Source organism: Rousettus aegyptiacus, unplaced genomic scaffold (assembly GCF_014176215.1).
Source record: "Rousettus aegyptiacus isolate mRouAeg1 unplaced genomic scaffold, mRouAeg1.p scaffold_m13_p_8, whole genome shotgun sequence".
Taxonomy (NCBI): Eukaryota; Metazoa; Chordata; class Mammalia; order Chiroptera; family Pteropodidae; genus Rousettus; species Rousettus aegyptiacus.
The window spans coordinates 86,688,891-86,705,707 of NW_023416311.1; the positions used below are offsets into that span (position 1 = coordinate 86,688,891).

Sequence of the window (16,817 nt, forward strand, 5' to 3'; positions counted from 1 at the left end):
GACAAGCTCTGTACTGGCAGATCCCTGAGGACACTCGGGCTTTGGCACTCTGTCTCTTTAGGAAGCCAGGCTACCTATTTTAGGAAGAGGAATTCAGTGAAATTCACAGTTATGTATCCAGATTCAGTAGAGACTAAAGATATATGGGAACAAGATCTTGCCAATTATCCATTTTTAAGTGTTGGGTGGTTTAACCTGACAAAATTTTTGCCACCTAGAACAAGTGCTTTTTGTTGAAGGCTCAATGGTAATTTTGCCAGAACTATTTAGGTCTGAGCCATAAATGTCAAAGTGAATATTTCTGATATTTGTGATATTCCCATTTTCTGATATTTTTCATTAAATTATTGCGATATGGGTGCTGGTTTAGATTGGAGGTATTGATGAAGGAAAAGGCAGTGATGTCCAGTTAAAAGCCTATGATCAAAATATGTCAGCCAATTAAGAAGAGATCTCCTTCAACAATGAAAACTAGAATTGGTAAAGTAAAAAAAAAAATTAATAAGCCGTACCTATTGCTAACATAAAGAGCGAAATCTTAATCAGTAATATTAATTCTTCAAATACGTCAAGTTATTCTGAACTGTTGTCTACTTGAAATAATTTTTTTTACATGGTTTTCTCTCAGACTTTTTAAAAGTATTTATTGACATAAGTGAGATTGTCAGGTTATGTTAGAAAATATGAGAAATGTACAGAATTTGTCTGAAAAAAATATCTTGCAAAGAAGATAACTGATTATATATTTTTTTCTGCCTATAATAGATTTGCCAGAAAATTTTATCTACCAAAAGAGTTAGTGTGTCAATATTTTGCTTCCTTTTAAAAGTCAAAAATATCTCTGACTTTCCAATGTGATTATCTTACATAGTAGTTAGCAAGCAAGGGCAATTGAAAAAAAAGAAAACTATCAGATTCCAAAGAGAAGTACAATCCTCACTCGACAGGGATGCCAGCATTTTTGGAGGGGTTGAATGAAGGTGAAAGAAAAAAACCATGAAAACAGATTTCAAGGATAGCCATTTAACAGTATAGTGTGTGTATCCCTTGTAGTTTCCAGTGTAAAGACAGTTAAGGAAATGTCTCTGAAGCTCTCGCTTTTTTGAAATCAAGTTTGTAACTGGATAAGACATGTGGCACAAGTCTGTGCAATTAGATCACATAGCCTAGTACCGCAAACATAATTATTAGTGGCTGCTTTTGTCGATTGGCAGGTTAGAGAAACAATAAAAAAAGGAGCTGATGATGATGAAAGAGGAAGGGTGTGAAATGGTTGTACTCTTCTCAGAAGCTTTTAAGTCTCCATATAAAGAAGAGACTTTATTACTCTCTCTGGACTTAAAGTGTTGACTGAGAAAGCAAATAGGTATGAGAGGCTGTTTCTTGGCTACAGGAATAAAGATAGGATCTCCCATTATGTCAGAAAGCTGTTAAGCACTCAAGATGAAAACACCCATCAGGATTTTTAGAGTCAACAAGCAATTGTTTATATTTGGACATTTGCAACAGACCTCATTACCTCAACATCTTTGACTAAGTTTCTGAGTCAAAAATTATCCAGAACATAGACTGAGATATTAAACTTTATGGTTAGGGGACTTTCTAAAAACTTTAAAAAAAAAAAAAAAAAAACAAGTTCTTATGACTGGATATCTATATAAGGAAAGGGAACAAAGTGGTCCTTGACTTCTGTTGTGGTTGAACCAAGTGGAATTTAGTAGGAAAAGACTGCACAGAATAATCCTGGGTTTAGGCTTGGGACTCCATTCTATCCTTTGCTTATAATGTGCAAGTCATACTGGCTCTTTTTATGCTCAGTTCACGGCTTTCATGTAATGTGATTTTTATAGGGTCCATTTGATAACTAGTCCTCAAGTCCTGTTCATTACTTTGAGTTGAATATATATAAGCAAAATAATGTGAGGAATCAGTGTCCAGGCTAGAGATCATGCTGAGGTTGGAAGACAAATTAGAGCACTGGGTGTAGGGGTGAGGAGGTGGCGGGTGGAGATTGCTCCTCTACATTCCTCGGCTTCTGATTTTGCCCCACTGTGTATTCTGGGTAGAGATGGCATGCTCAGACAGATGCAGAGAGAAAAGCTGCCCATGGAGATTAGCTTTCTTTTCCTCTTTCCAGAGGAAAATAAGTTTGCCAAAGTTGAAAAAGGTACTTCGCATATTATGTTCTTCAGATAAACTAATTATTTTTGTTCCATGATTTTATATTGGGAACTTGCTATGGGCTAGATACTAGTGGTATAGATGTAGCCATAAGGAAAAACAGAAGTCATGCTTTCAATAAACTAGGAGCAAGTTGAGTCTCTTCCCACCTAGCGCTAAATTCACTCTTCTTGTCCTTTGGCATAGTTCTCATTTCTGCCAAGTGATCAAAGATCAGACTTTTGAAAGAATCTGAAGTTTTCGTAATGAACATTTCTCCTTGACGTGAAAATATAATTAGTTCTTATACAAATGCATAAAGAAATAAGTTCAGCTACACAGTACCTGTAATCTATCCATAAGGAAAAATTGCTTAATAGAGTTCTATTCCTGAATCTCATTTCCATGGTCTGCCATAGTTTAATCAAACTTTTTAAGCTTTTTAAACATGTCTATTTTTATTTATTTGTGCTTAATTAGAGTTTAATTTTTAATACTGTTTTCCTAACTGGTTTCTTTGTTTAAGACAAATGTGCATGTTTCTATTCATTTATCTATTGAATAACAGTGACTATAAATTTATGCTGTATTATAGGTCCTGTTTCTGAATCTGTTCTGGTAAAATATTTAAACTTCAAACATATACCCATTTAAAATTATATTAGGATACTATTTGACATCTATTTGAACATCATTTATGAAGATCCTTATATGAAAACAAACGGGGTTTACTTTGAATCTCACCCAAGAATAATCTACACTGAAATGTTTCAATGTTCGTACTAACTTAAATCACATTAGAGTCACAGTTTTTTTCTGATCTTTTTGAATTAGTGGTAGAGGAGGAAATATTTAAAATAGAAATTAAATTGTATGAAACTGTTGAATGTTGCTCATTCTTCTTTAGAGATGTTTCCATTAGTATATTAACCTGACTTCCTAAGAAACCAATCATTTTACCTATAACTGTTTTTGCCATTTTTATGGCAGTTTGACAAATTTTCAAATTTTTATGGGTTTTTCTAGGTTCTATTTTTCCCTATCTCGTATCTATGCAAGAAAATTTTAATAACATTAAGTTATTATAAATCTCTTATTTTATTTCAGTAAACTTAATGATTTGACATTATAAGCTAGTCAGGATTGAGCAAGTCCATTCGAGTTCCTTCTTACAATTGATTATATGAATTAAATAATATTAAAGGAGCTTTCTTTGGGGGAAATATTTTCAGATTTTTACCAATAGTAGTCTTAGTGCAGTTTTAGCCAGCTGAACTGAAGTATACTATAAAGAAGTTTAAGGTAACTTTTCTTTGAATATTGTTCTATTTTTCCAAATTTTTAAAGTTTGGAACAATTTTGGATAAAATTTGAAGTGAGTAAAATTAAACATTTGAAATGAGCATGATTCAAATATGTGTTTTAATACAAGATATACAAAATCGAATCATTCCAGTAATTTTATTTCTCTTGGTGTTTCTTTCCTGTTAACTTTTAGTTTTTGGTTTTCTCTTTATCTCTTGTAATCTGGATCCCAGAAATTTCTTATATGCATGAGAACTATAGTATATAGTAGTTGTAACCTATCTCTACTTTTAAAAGCTGAACTTTCAGCATGTTTCATTCAGAACAGTTTACTAAGACTTGCACAAAGAATTGTACGAAATAACATTTGTCTGAAATATACACACACCACACACACACACATACATGAACATATGTGTATGTGTACATATATATCTTCTTATTTGCCTCTCAGCATTTTTTAAAGCTCTCCTGTCACTAACACTAAGTGATTGTTTGAGCTCACCACCTACATATAATATTCCCTTATCCATCAGTTTTCACTTTCAAACTTGGATCAGATAGATCACATTTTCTCTTAAAGTGTTTTTGTACTTTCCTAAGAGCTTACTATTTTAAACCAATTTAAGCACTGGTTTTTAAATAAGATGTAATATTGAGATAATTCCTGCTCTTTGTCTACCATGAGAAAACATATATAATGTGTCAGGTAGATTTCATCTTGTCTAATAATTCCTTTAAAGATAGCTTGTTGACTCAAGAATTAATGAGGGGGTTGGGAAGCTGGGAGAATGTAGTGAAGAGTTAAAGAAGTACAAATTAATAGTTGATAGTTGGGCATGGGAACATGGCAGAGGGAATGCAGTTATCACTAATATAATGGCTAAGTGGAGGGCTAGGGGAGGGAAGAAGAAAGTAGGGGAATTGTTTTATGGACATTATAGATGTCTAACCAAGGTACTGTCTGCTTGAAACTAATTTAAATTAAAAATGAATTAATGAAACAATGAAAATATTCATTGAAAGTTAAACCATACATAACATTTCATTTCCCATGCATACTTACAAAGAACAATAAAGGATGTATGATGGGTCTAATACCAATCCTTTTACCCTCTTTCCACCCTCATGTGGTTAAGGTAATAGTATCTAAGAACATCTCTTCCTAGCCCAGTGTTGCTTTTCTCATGTTGTCTGTGCTATAATGTCTGACTCTTACATTGAGTTTTAATCTTCCTTTTTATACTGTCTCAAAATACCAGTTTTAAGTACCAGAAAAACCCTTTACATTAATTTTTATGAAAGTATTCCCCCCAATGTACTCTGCAAAATACTGACTGTGTGCTTCTAATACTAGAAAGTGATTAGAAATGAATATGTGATGCTGTCTTCTATTTCCAACCTAAGAGATATATTTTCTTTGCTAGCTGTGTGTTGTGGCAATGATAGGGCCTGTCCATGGACTTGAGGGATAAAGACTCACTTCCACTTGGGCAAAAAGGGGCAGTCTTCAGTCCAGGGGACCATGATCTTCATTGGCATCTTGATTAAACTTCCCCCTTTTCAGGGGGAGACAGGATTTCTTATTTCAATATCATGAGTCACACAAACACATAGTTTAATGTATGGCAAATTAATCAATGTTTTGCTTTGGCAGGTCTATAGGGTAACTTGTCCTTTGCACAAATAAAAATATTCATATTGATAGCAATATTTATATTTCCTAGCAAGTATTATAATTACCCATTCCATAAGTAAATATGAAAAGAATCTTTGAAAGACTTAAAAAGCTAATTATATATTATTCCATACTGGTGTTGAAAACTTGGCAAATTTACAATATACACGTTTAAAGTGAGCCTTGAGTTTGCACCTTAAAGCTTGTTCCACATTAAGTATTTTGAACTACTTAGGGCTATTCAGGCTTAGCTAATTTGTGAACACTTCGATTAATCAAGAAAGTTCTTTTCTTGCCAGAAACCCAACATCAAAATGTACTCTACTGATCCATTTTATTATTTTCATTAAATTGAGGAGAAAAGATATTCTATATTATATTTAGTTACACTAAATAAGTCTATAAAAACTTGAGTGAATGTGGTAGACATTTTATTGGAACATCTTTAGGGTATCTCTATTTACATGGTGATCATTTAGTGAAATATGCCATGAAGTAATTCCTCTAACCCTTTATGTTGCTTTTAAACTTTTTTTCCTTAAAAAAATAAAATGCAATAGTTGAGCTCAACTAGAATGAATTGTTTCAGTGTAATGAACAAGATAAATTAACCCATGAAACATTAAGTAGATATAAAATCTTTGCCTAGCTGCCAACAGTTTATAAATGTTTATAGGAGTCTCATGGTGTACTAGAAAGAACATGTACTAACTATGTGTTTCGAGCTTTAAGTAATCTTCTAGAGGTGCTTGGATAAGTCCCTTGATGTCCTTGGGTCTCCAGGTGTCATCTATTACAAAAGAGGATCAGAGGTGAACCAAATAATCTCTAGATTTCGTCAAGTTCATCTCTGATTCTACAATTCGCTAAAACCTAGCTTTTTTCTTAGGCCTTAAATGATCTGAATCTTTCTCACTAAATAAATGAGATTAGTTGATTTTGAGGCTTTGAAATCTGTACTTTAAATTAGACTGATCAGAAGTCTTGACTGAATATGCAATATTTCTCAAAATAATTTGTAATGACTTAGTTTTTTTGGGGGGGGAGGGAATACTACAATTGACATGCCTACCAATGCCTCTTTGACACAAAAGATCTAATTTGGAAAGTTGGTTGGCTTTTACTAAAGCATAAAACATTTCTAGTATCATTTTGAATTCTCTATAGATGTTTACAGTAGCAATAGCATGTCAAGTGATTGTCTCTTATTTTTACGTGGTTGGTATTTAAAACTCCTTCTACACAGAATGGGAGATGTTCCTTCCTTCAAAGTCTCAATGAGGAGGCACAGGACACATTTGGGTCCCTCAGGCTTTTCCCCGACATGTGACATGTGACATGCAGGAGATGAAATAAGATTAGAACTAAAGTAAGGTGTAAGGAAGAGGCCCTGGCCAAAAAAAAAAAAAAAAAAAAAAAAAAAATCAGGATTTCTAACTTTCTAAAATATTTTGAAGAATTGAATTATTTGTTAGGAGAGAGAGGGAGGGAGAGAGAGAGAGAGCAAAACTAATAAAGAGTTTTATAAAACTTTGCATACAAATATATTCTCTGATACAAATATAAGTTTATCCTTTAAAAAGAAATATTTTCAGTAATTACTCTTGTGCCTTGCTCTGGACCTTATTTCCTTTCAAATAAGTTGTGCTGAGCATTTCTGAGGGTATCTTCATCCTCCCTTTCTAAACTGTTGTGTTTTTTAGTATTGCCCATCATTTATCCCATTGTCATATGGGATCCAATGTCAGTTATCTTGGGTCACAACAAAGGATTTAAACAAGTAAGTATTTCTAGTATTTTTTTCCCTGGATTGACAGTAGCTGGGAGTAGGAGTAGGTATCCTATCTCCGGGACACACAAGCTTTTCTAGTTTTTTATTTCATAGAAAACGAACCATACAATCTTTCTAATTTTTCAAGTTAATTAAATTTATATCAACAATTACTGTGGACAATTCTCAAGAATTTCAAACAAATTGTCATCCTTAGAAACATGTAATTATGTCTCATATAGTGTAAGAACTCAGAAGGAAATATTTGAAAACATGGCACATATTGATAATTATCTACTTTCTGACATAGTTTGATAAGTTAAATTGGCAAAAAATAATCTCTGTTGGTGAGAGGAAAACATATAAAGAAAATGTTGAGTTTACTAAATTTATGGATCTAGCAGTGTTATGAAGAGACATATTAGATGGCTATATGCAAGCATATGTTGACTAATCATCAACATGGAAAAACCCAGAGTCATTTTTCATTTGCAATAAAAATGCAGTAGGATATTAATCTTTAACACACTTTAACAATTAATTTACAACTGGATAATACTGTCCATAGATTGCATTGTTAGTTTCTGATACTTTTTAACGCTTGGTTAAAAATGACAATGGTTAAATTACAATACCAGTCAATTAAATATAGCCTTTAAATTGAGAAAAGTTTTAGGATTTGCCACTGTGCATGCCAATAAAGCTAAGCTAATTGCTGCATTTTTCCTATGACTTGAAATACCAGGTGAGAATGTAAAAGGTCATTTTGGCCTTTAGCATATTGGAGAAGATATATATTCTTGTGTAAAGATGATAAGGATATTCTGCAAATGCAGGTCCTATTTCTGTCTACAATTCTAAATGAATGTCAAGGGTATCTGAAATAACTGTGGCTAACAGAGAAACTAAATAGCTCTGTTGCATTATGCTGATCAGGCAGCCAGGGTCTATAATAGTACAAGGTAAATCAGAATGAATAACCACTCTAGTATCTTTCTTTTAAATGCGGTGAGATCATTGTGAAGCAAGTATATACCTTTACTCTGGGTGGAGGGTAGGTAATTAAATGAATCTCTTCTGATATAGCAATTTCTTGGCCATTAGAATAACTTTAAGGGACTATATAGTCTTTTAATCCCTAGAGTGCCAACAAAATCACTCCTATGAGAATACCTATAAAATACCTAAAGGAGTAGTTGAAGGCAATTAAGTTTCCACCAACATTTCTGCAGTTATCGAGGAGAAGAAAATAAAAATTCTGACAGTAATCTTATTACAAGTCTCAAAAATGGGCTATAGACAATATAGACAAATTCCAAATTCACATATCACCTATCAAAAACAAGCAAAAGAAAAACCCAGTACTTCTTTCCATGTTCTTTAAAATTTGTTCTTTGGTATTAAGCTGCTACCATTATTATTGTCTATTGTGTGTGTGGTTCTGCTTCTCTGCAAGTGTTTCTATCAATGCTTTTTTATATCAAAGACTTGCTCTGCCTCTGAATCATAGCGTATAGAACAGTGTGTGGTCCTCGGACCAGCAAAGTCATTGTTGCCTGGGAAATTGCTAAAAATTAAAATTCTCCGGTGCTTTCTAGATGATTCTAATGCATGTTCAAGTTTAAGAACTACCGATATAGAAGACTGGTTAAGTTGCCACCTATTCTGATTAAGCAGATAAATAAGTACCTATTAAATACCCACTGTTTGAGATTCTATGCAATCCTGTGAGCTATAGGCAGTTAGCTTCAAAGAAACCAAGATTCAGGGAGTATAATTGACTTATCCAAGGTCACACAGCTAGTTAAGTAGCAAAGCTAATATGTTGAGACAAGTTCTTCTGCTATCACTTATTTCCCTCACATTTATAACCAAGCTCTTCCATTAATTTCATCACATAAAATGTGACTGTGTTGTTTTTTTAAACATTTGTGTGAAGTTATTACCACCCTCATTGTGCGTGTGTGTGTGTGTGTGTGAGAGAGAGAGAGAGAGAGGAGAGAGTGAGAGAGACAGACAGATGGACAGACAGACACACGTACACACATATACAGAGACACAGAATGGGGCAGAAGGGTAGAGAGAAATGAAATGAGAAAATAAGTAGGTGATACAAAAATTACTTAGGTATATTATGACATTTTTTCAAGACAGTTAAGCTAATATGTAAATGTATTTTTTGACATTGCTGAGTCAAGCAAATACGTAATCCCAATCAGGTGTAAACCATGTGGGGACCCTGAGCTAAGAGATACAAACTTAGTTCTATTACCCCTAAACTAGCTGCCTTCCTTCCTCAGTCCTCAAAAACCAACTTTCTTCTTCCTTTTTGTATTTACATTTGTAGGATATTTTTCTGGGCACATGCTACCCATAAATTTGGTGACAGTTTTCTACTCTATAATCTCCATGAGATTTTTTGAGCTCCTATCATTGTCAGACAAGCAAATAAACAAACCAAACCCAGCATCAGATGCTTGTTAAAGATGACAGGTAGATTTTATCCAGACTACTGCAGTAAGGGAGAGAGACTGCAGTAATAACAAAGCTCAATCTCAACTAGGACAAAAGCGACTGAGGTTTTCAAGGGAGAACAGATAGAGAACAAAGTGGATTATGGGAAAGTGAAAAGGTGGGACAAAAAAGAGACTAGAGGCTATGTGGAAATAAAAAATTACAGAAGAGAGTAAATGGAGAATTACTGAACATGGTCTGGCAGGGTGGGTTGGGACAATGTACAATTTGCAGTTTGATAGCATTGAATTTTCTTAAGATGCAGCACAGGGGCTGAAGTCAGCTTTAAGGACATAGTTTACTGCAGATGGAAGCCAGGCTAAAGTTTGGTCAAGTCTCTTAGCAAAGTGTTTAGGAAGGTCCTCGGTGCTGTGTAGTTCAATAGTGCATGTAATTTTTTGAGGTTTCACTTAATTTAGCTTTGTTTCACATTAAAGAGAGGTAGAAACACTGTTATTTGAAAGAATTCAAATTGTTATGATGGAAATTTTTAGATTTTGAAAACTAATATGTATGTTTTCTCGGCAAGATCTTATGAATCTATTGGAATTCCCAGTTGTAAAAGTAGCATTTTACTGTCAAGAACCATAAGTGGAATCATGTTTTCAACAAATTCAAGTGTGGAAATAAACTAAGTACCAGCTGAAAAAATAATTACTGTATAACTTTTTTTTCAACACCAGTGTTTATGAAGCAAAATTTGACCCCATGAGAACAGTTGCAAATTATCTATGACAATTTTTACAATACAGGAAAAATTACTACATTTGTTTTCTTGTAGACATGAAAGGTAAAATTAATGTAGTTTGTGCTAGACATAAATCTAGATATTTTTGTTTCCCTCAGAATTTTAACATCACATTTGTGCAAATGTCCACTCTCTGGAATATAACTGAGAACCTATAAAAAAGAGATACTAGAGTTTCTACACAAAACCTAATGTCCTGTACTCAGAAAAGAATATTGCCAAAATTTACCTGGATTTTTCACTCAATTATAGCAAGATTTCATATTAATTTATAGGCTGTTTTTAAGGTGGTACTCAAAAGCTCCTGAGAGCATTCTACTTTCACAGCAGAGACAAAGCTAATGTTGGTAATGCTGAGTGATCAAGAAATATATGAACAAGGAATGAGTGAACTTGAAGATTTAGGTTTCAATTTTTTTAAAATCAAATATTAGAGCTGTAAAACTTTAGTTACTTAGAAAATTAATTTAGTTACCTAGAATACTACCTGTGGATTACTACCTATGAAAGTTAATCCCTTTGTGTTGACTACATGATATGCTTCTCCAAAATACTTTTGAAATCTAAAAATCAAGTGTTTGCTAGAATATGAAGAAAAGAATTTAAAATAGGTAAAACTATCATTGCATTTTTAATTTTGCTATTTTCAACTGTATTTAACAAAGCCTGATGTACTGGAAAGAGAATGGGCTTTGTATCCAAACACCAAACATGCTATACTATAATGAGTACTTAATTTCTCCAAGGCTCAATTTCAACATTTAAAGAACATAATATTTACCCGGTATATTTTGTGAACATTAAATGAGACATGAAAGCATATGACACACGAGAGTCACTCTATATCAGTTTTTGATTTCTGGGCTACTACTGTCATTAATTTGTAAATTCAATTTACTCCAAATGGTGCTTTCTTAACCAAGAATGTTGCCTTAACTAGGGATCTCACATCCTAGATGGCCTATCTGATCCATGCTTGAGACCCCTTTTCTCACAATTTTAATAATCGTTGCAGAGCTATACATATATTATTTAGAAAATTTAAAGGAATTTCAGATTTATAATTTACCTATAAATAATGAAAATATATTTATATTTTGTAATTCACTGACTTTCCCTTTGAAGCATGTAGCATTTAGACTTTTACTTTCAGTTTCATTTTTATTGGATGTGGAGTTATTAATGCATCTCAAGTTTTTATAAATATGACTCTATTGTCAAAAGAAAAAAATTCTATTTAATGAATACTCATTTTCCTTTACTCAGCCAGTCATTGGACTGATCACTCATTGATTCATTTATTTATTCAATAAATATATATTGAGCACATATTTATTATTAACTATGCACTATTCTAATAAAAATAAATAAGGACCAGTGCAATTGTTGTGGTTCTTTGAGAAAGATACACAATTAAGGAGATAAGCCCACAGTGATTCTGAAATGAAGACCACACATTTGGAGCCATTTGACACCACACTCTTGGGTATGGCCGCATAATCTCTGTGGTATATGGTATAAATGGGACAACAAGCACAAGGAGCTCAATAGGTTTTCTATGTCAGAATATAATAGATCTTTGGGACACTGACAATAATTCATAAGAAAGAGAGACATAATTTAGAGGGATTGGGATTTGTATATTATATTATGCTAATAATGTTATATTTCAGCACATTGACTAAAACTATCAAATTATATACCATTATAATCTACTTTGAGTTAAAATGTTTAGAGACAAATAACAGACATGACTGACTCTGAACCCTTGAGGCTCTGACATTTATTGAGCTGCTTCCAAGTTTCACAACTAATGTTTTTTTAAAGTATATTCCTTACCCAGGGAGCATCACTGCTACTCAATGAAGTAGAACCCTTACTTTTACCAAGAGTGGCCCCACACAGTGCAATTGGTAGGTGGAGCCAACTGTGGCTCAAGCATACATGAGCTCATTTTCTTCTTCCATGCCTTTCTTTATGCATTTACATTTCTCTGCCCAGAATAGTCCTCTCAACTTTCCACATTTCCACCTATTAAAATCCTATCCCTGAAAGGCTCACCTCGAACACCATCTTTTTCAGGATAACTTATTTACAACTTAAAGCCATGACAACACATTTCCTTCTTATATAGCACTAAACATATTTTCTTTGTATTGTAATTACTTTTAATTATGTCATTATCCTACTACCTAGTTTTAAAACTCCTTGAAAATAAAGGCTCTCTTGTCTTTGTATCCTCCATAGTGAGAGCTAACATACACCCTGCACATTTGTGCTTAATACATGTTAGCCAAACTGCTTAAATAACCTCTAGGATTCCTTAATATATTTATATTTGGTTTATCTGCATTTATTTTTTACACCTATCTTTCCCCCATCTATATTTATTCTATTTAAGTTTTATTTGCCTTTTACTTTCTCTTACTGTGTCCAAGAAAAAAATATTTAAGGAGAAGGTTACCATCCAAGCCAATGAGCTTGTTTATACTAATATCCCCAAAAGAGAAGTAGTCTTGGTCCAACATGATTGCTGGGGAGAAAATGGGTCAGATGCTTCTCTTCTGGAGAAGGATGAGAGGCATAAACTGAGAAAGATACTTGTGAATGGCCACCTCCTCAGATTAACTACTCAATGATTTTTCAAAATATAACTCACACACCGCAAGTTAAAAGATGATTTACATGAAAGATGTGACTTCTAGGTTATTTCCAGTTGTAGTTCATCAGTTTGCAAAATCCTCTCCATTACTATGGTGAGGATGCATCATTTGCTAGAATTTGCCCATTAATAGAAGCTGATTAATGTCACAATCACTTTTATAATATTGATCATCAAACTTTATTATTTAGGATTTCAAATATAATTCAAAATAAACTTTACAGATTGTTATTTAATTAAAGAAATTGATAAATATTATTTTTTTCTAATATGTTCTTTTAAAAGTTATATATTTTTAGATAAAATACTTCCTATTTACCTAAATCCTTACAATCCATCAAGATGGTTGATAACTTGAGTCTGACTTAACTCCTCAATTGCATTTCTTATAACTTTTTGCCTTGTTCCTTTTCCTCTATGTTTTCCTCTAAAAACAAAACTTATAATGTTTCACCTTAATGTTTTTGCTCATGTCTTGCCACCTTCCCCCTGGATGCTTGTCATTCAACCTACAAAACTCAGTTCAGGTCTCATTTCCAATAGTTAGTCTGCTTTGGAACCTCAGCCAATATGAATTACCTTTACCCTTGCCTCTCTCGTCTTCCATTTTAGCACTTATTATCATTTAGTATGTTTTATTGAAATTCTCTCTGTATTTTTCTTATATTCCCAATAAAACATACACTTTGCAAGAGGAGCTCCATAACTTGACTTTACATTGCCATTTCCTAAAAGAATGCCCTTCTCATCATAGGTCTTCCTATGTGTTTGAATTAAACTGTCCAAAAGCCCTTAAATAGATATACAAAATCACCTGTCATATTCATCTTCAGAGAGACATCAAAACTGATGTGGTTACAACTTAATATAAATAAGGGAATTTCACTACAAGAATATGTCTTTAAATTTACAAAAATATCTAATTTATATGAATGGGAAATATAATTTATGTTTCCTTTTATTGATGATGCAATTTTCAGGTGCTAGCTTCTTTAAGTAACAAAACAGTGCTTTTTTATAACTTTAGTTTTGAGGTAATTGTATATTAACATAAGTTGTGAGAAATACAAAGAGACCCTGTATGCCTTTCACTTACTTTTTGCTAAAGGCGCTCTTTGGTTGGCATTTAATATTGCATGAAAATATATACATATAGAACTATATGTTATTAATCTAACAACTGTCAAATAAAATTTTGGTGATCTTTTCCAAAAATACTTGTATAGGCAAACTTTATTATCCACACTAAAGAACAGAGAACACTGGAGAAAATAGAGAAGTTTTCTAGACTTGAGTTTTTCAGAAAGTTACTCTCACATTCACAGATATTTATAATAAAGGCAGTCATTGTCTGTTACTCATAAGATTATCAAATTATGATTTACTGATACATGATGTACTCAAAAATTATTTTCAGAATTTGCAAAGGCTTATATCACCTATGTCTTCCCTTCTATTTTGAAGCATAATGAACATTTTCAAGCTAACCTTAACTACTTGCAGATTGCAGACTGGGACATATGGCTAATTGATTGACAGAGTTTCTGAATATTGAGTTTCTATTTTGTGCCAAGATAAAAAAAAAAAAACTCAGAGATTTCCAAGCTAAATATGATTTACCATGTGCAATACACTCTCAGAAACAGTCAGTCAAGGGTTTGGTAACATTTATATCTTATTTTTCCTTTTCCCAACTTAGTCTGTTACTGTAGCTTAATCTCACTACCTCTTTTTCACCTTGAAAAAATTTTCCAATAGAATTCCCTTGTAAGAATAGGAAAGAGTAGGGAGAGATGCTGCAAAGGCAAACTAGAGATTGAGAGCAAGGTGTTACGAAAGTCAAAGCCTTAAATGTTGAATTCCTCATTGCTGACTTAGGTCACTTTATCACCTTGTGTGTGAGTTAAACAAGCTCAGTATTCTCCACTTTTTCATTTGCAATTGAGAATAGTAATATCTCCTTCAAGGACTGTTTAAGAATTAAAGAAATAAACTACAAAAAAAGTACTTTTTACAATGTGCAAATAAATGTGTTCATACAGGTTTGTACCTTGAGGACAAATACCAACATCAAGAAAACATGTTAAAATTACAGATACTGTCTCTTTCACCCTTCACAATCTTTCCTTGTTTTGAACTTTCCAACTGAAATCTATCTTACTCCATTAATGAGAGTATATGCTATGTTAGGTCAGAGGCTTCCTACAGGATACATAGACTGAATGGTTTGTGGCATGTAGTCTGGCACAAGTCTCTCTGGTTATGTCGATTTTGCAATGAGGAAACTCAAGCATTTCTATTGACCTCTGCATGGCTCATCAACCTGGGAAGGAAAGGGAAGCGTTCATGTCTTAAGAACAAACCACTCTTTGCCAATGGGAAGAGTATAAATACACAATTTATCAAACACATTTGGCATTATGTTTCTTATGATAGGTAATAAATGCTAAATGGTAACATATGATCAACTTCCAGATTTTATGGGATAAACCAATGGGAATTTGTCCTGTTTAGGATTACACAGCTTGGTGAAGAAGTTCCAAAATCTAGAACCCTTGGAGGAAAACTTTTCTCTGATAATTAAAAGAGTCACTACATTCTAGGCAAGTTCTAAATATTTAATATGTATATCTGACTTAATCCTCATAAGACTACTAGGGAGGTACTAGTCTGTTGCCCATTTTACAAATGAAATTGAGACATAGGCAGTTCAGCAACTTCTGCTGTGGTCATTCACCAATAAATGCAAAGCCAGGAGTCAAACCCAAACAGCCTGAATCTAGAGGCCTTTGATAATCACAGTGCTGCTTCTCTACCCTGAGAAAGCTTTCTCAATCATTATAAGAAGTAGTTAGTACCTGAGGTCTTCTTAACCTAAAATGGGTGGGCATTTTGAATAGAATATCAAATGCCTTTCCTACAAACTTACTTACCTACAAACTTTTTAGAGAAAATTATCTCTAGATGTACCAACTGAAACTTGTGTATTAGGGGGAAAAGATCTGTCAATCAGTTACTAATTTCCTCAGTTTTCGATTCTTTCTAGAAGAAAAAAAACAACTTTAAAAAATGCTGATAGATTTTCTTTCAACCCAGAATAGTGATTCGCTGTTTTGAAGACAATGTGGATGTAGGGTTAGTCTCCCTGTATCTCAAAATGTCAGTTCATTTGCCAAAAATGAATTTATCAGTTAAATGTAGCCAAAAGATTTAGTATCTAAGTGTCCTACAAAAAAGAAATAGTTTACCACTGTTTTTACAGATTGAAGTAAATCTGACATATTATTGACATATGCTATAGATTTAATTTAATACCATAGTACAGATGTGAGCTCCGATAAGTTTTTGTGAAATCTAGGCTAAGATGAGTAGAGTTGTTTCAATATTTATGGGGTTGAAAATGCAGAGTTAGCAAAGGAAGCATTTTAATTAAAACAATATTTTCCCCTATATGGTCAGAGTAAAATGCAGGGGAATTCTTTTAAAGACTTACTACTTGTTTCTAGCTTTCTGGCTTTTTAGGCACATTGAAAGAAGTTGGGGCTTTTTTTTTCTAGTTTTTTAAATCTTTTTACCTCAGAACAATCAAAAAATAAACTCAGTAGTTTCTTAGGACTTTTTAAAACACATTTATGTGACACTTAAGTGTAGCCTGTTGTAATTGTTTGTTTTAGGTATCCTGGAGATAACTTCAGTGGAAATTGGAGTTGTTGCCGTCAAAGCCGTTAACAGCAACTACTACTTAGCCATGAACAAGAAGGGTAAACTCTACGGCTCCGTAAGTATTCTGCTTTCATTTTCAAAGTTCACTGAAGTAAATCAGTACCACAGTTTTGGAATGTTTCCCCCGGCCATTGAATAGCTTTGTTATTGTTCCATTGCTAGTAAATAGAGCCACAGTGGGCTGGTTACCAGAGTTTCAAAGGCTAGCAAGGCGGCCTTTCCAATTTTATAATCTCCTTTGTTGCTCACCCATTAG

General features: G+C 33.3%; 1 protein-coding gene and 1 long non-coding RNA gene across 2 annotated transcripts in view; one reads left to right on the forward strand and one right to left on the reverse strand.

Annotated features, from left to right (window-relative positions):
• LOC118606590 overlaps positions 1-16,817 on the reverse strand; it is a 314,651-nt gene that overhangs the window by 117,934 nt on the left and 179,900 nt on the right. The gene's annotated exons all lie outside the window — the stretch shown is intronic.
• Positions 1-16,817, forward strand: part of FGF10 (fibroblast growth factor 10) — a 74,495-nt gene that overhangs the window by 49,249 nt on the left and 8,429 nt on the right. Inside the window, exon 3 of the mRNA XM_016161118.2 lies at positions 16,513-16,616. Within this exon, the coding sequence (XP_016016604.1) occupies positions 16,513-16,616 (104 nt within the window). The remainder of the gene's footprint in view (positions 1-16,512; positions 16,617-16,817) is intronic.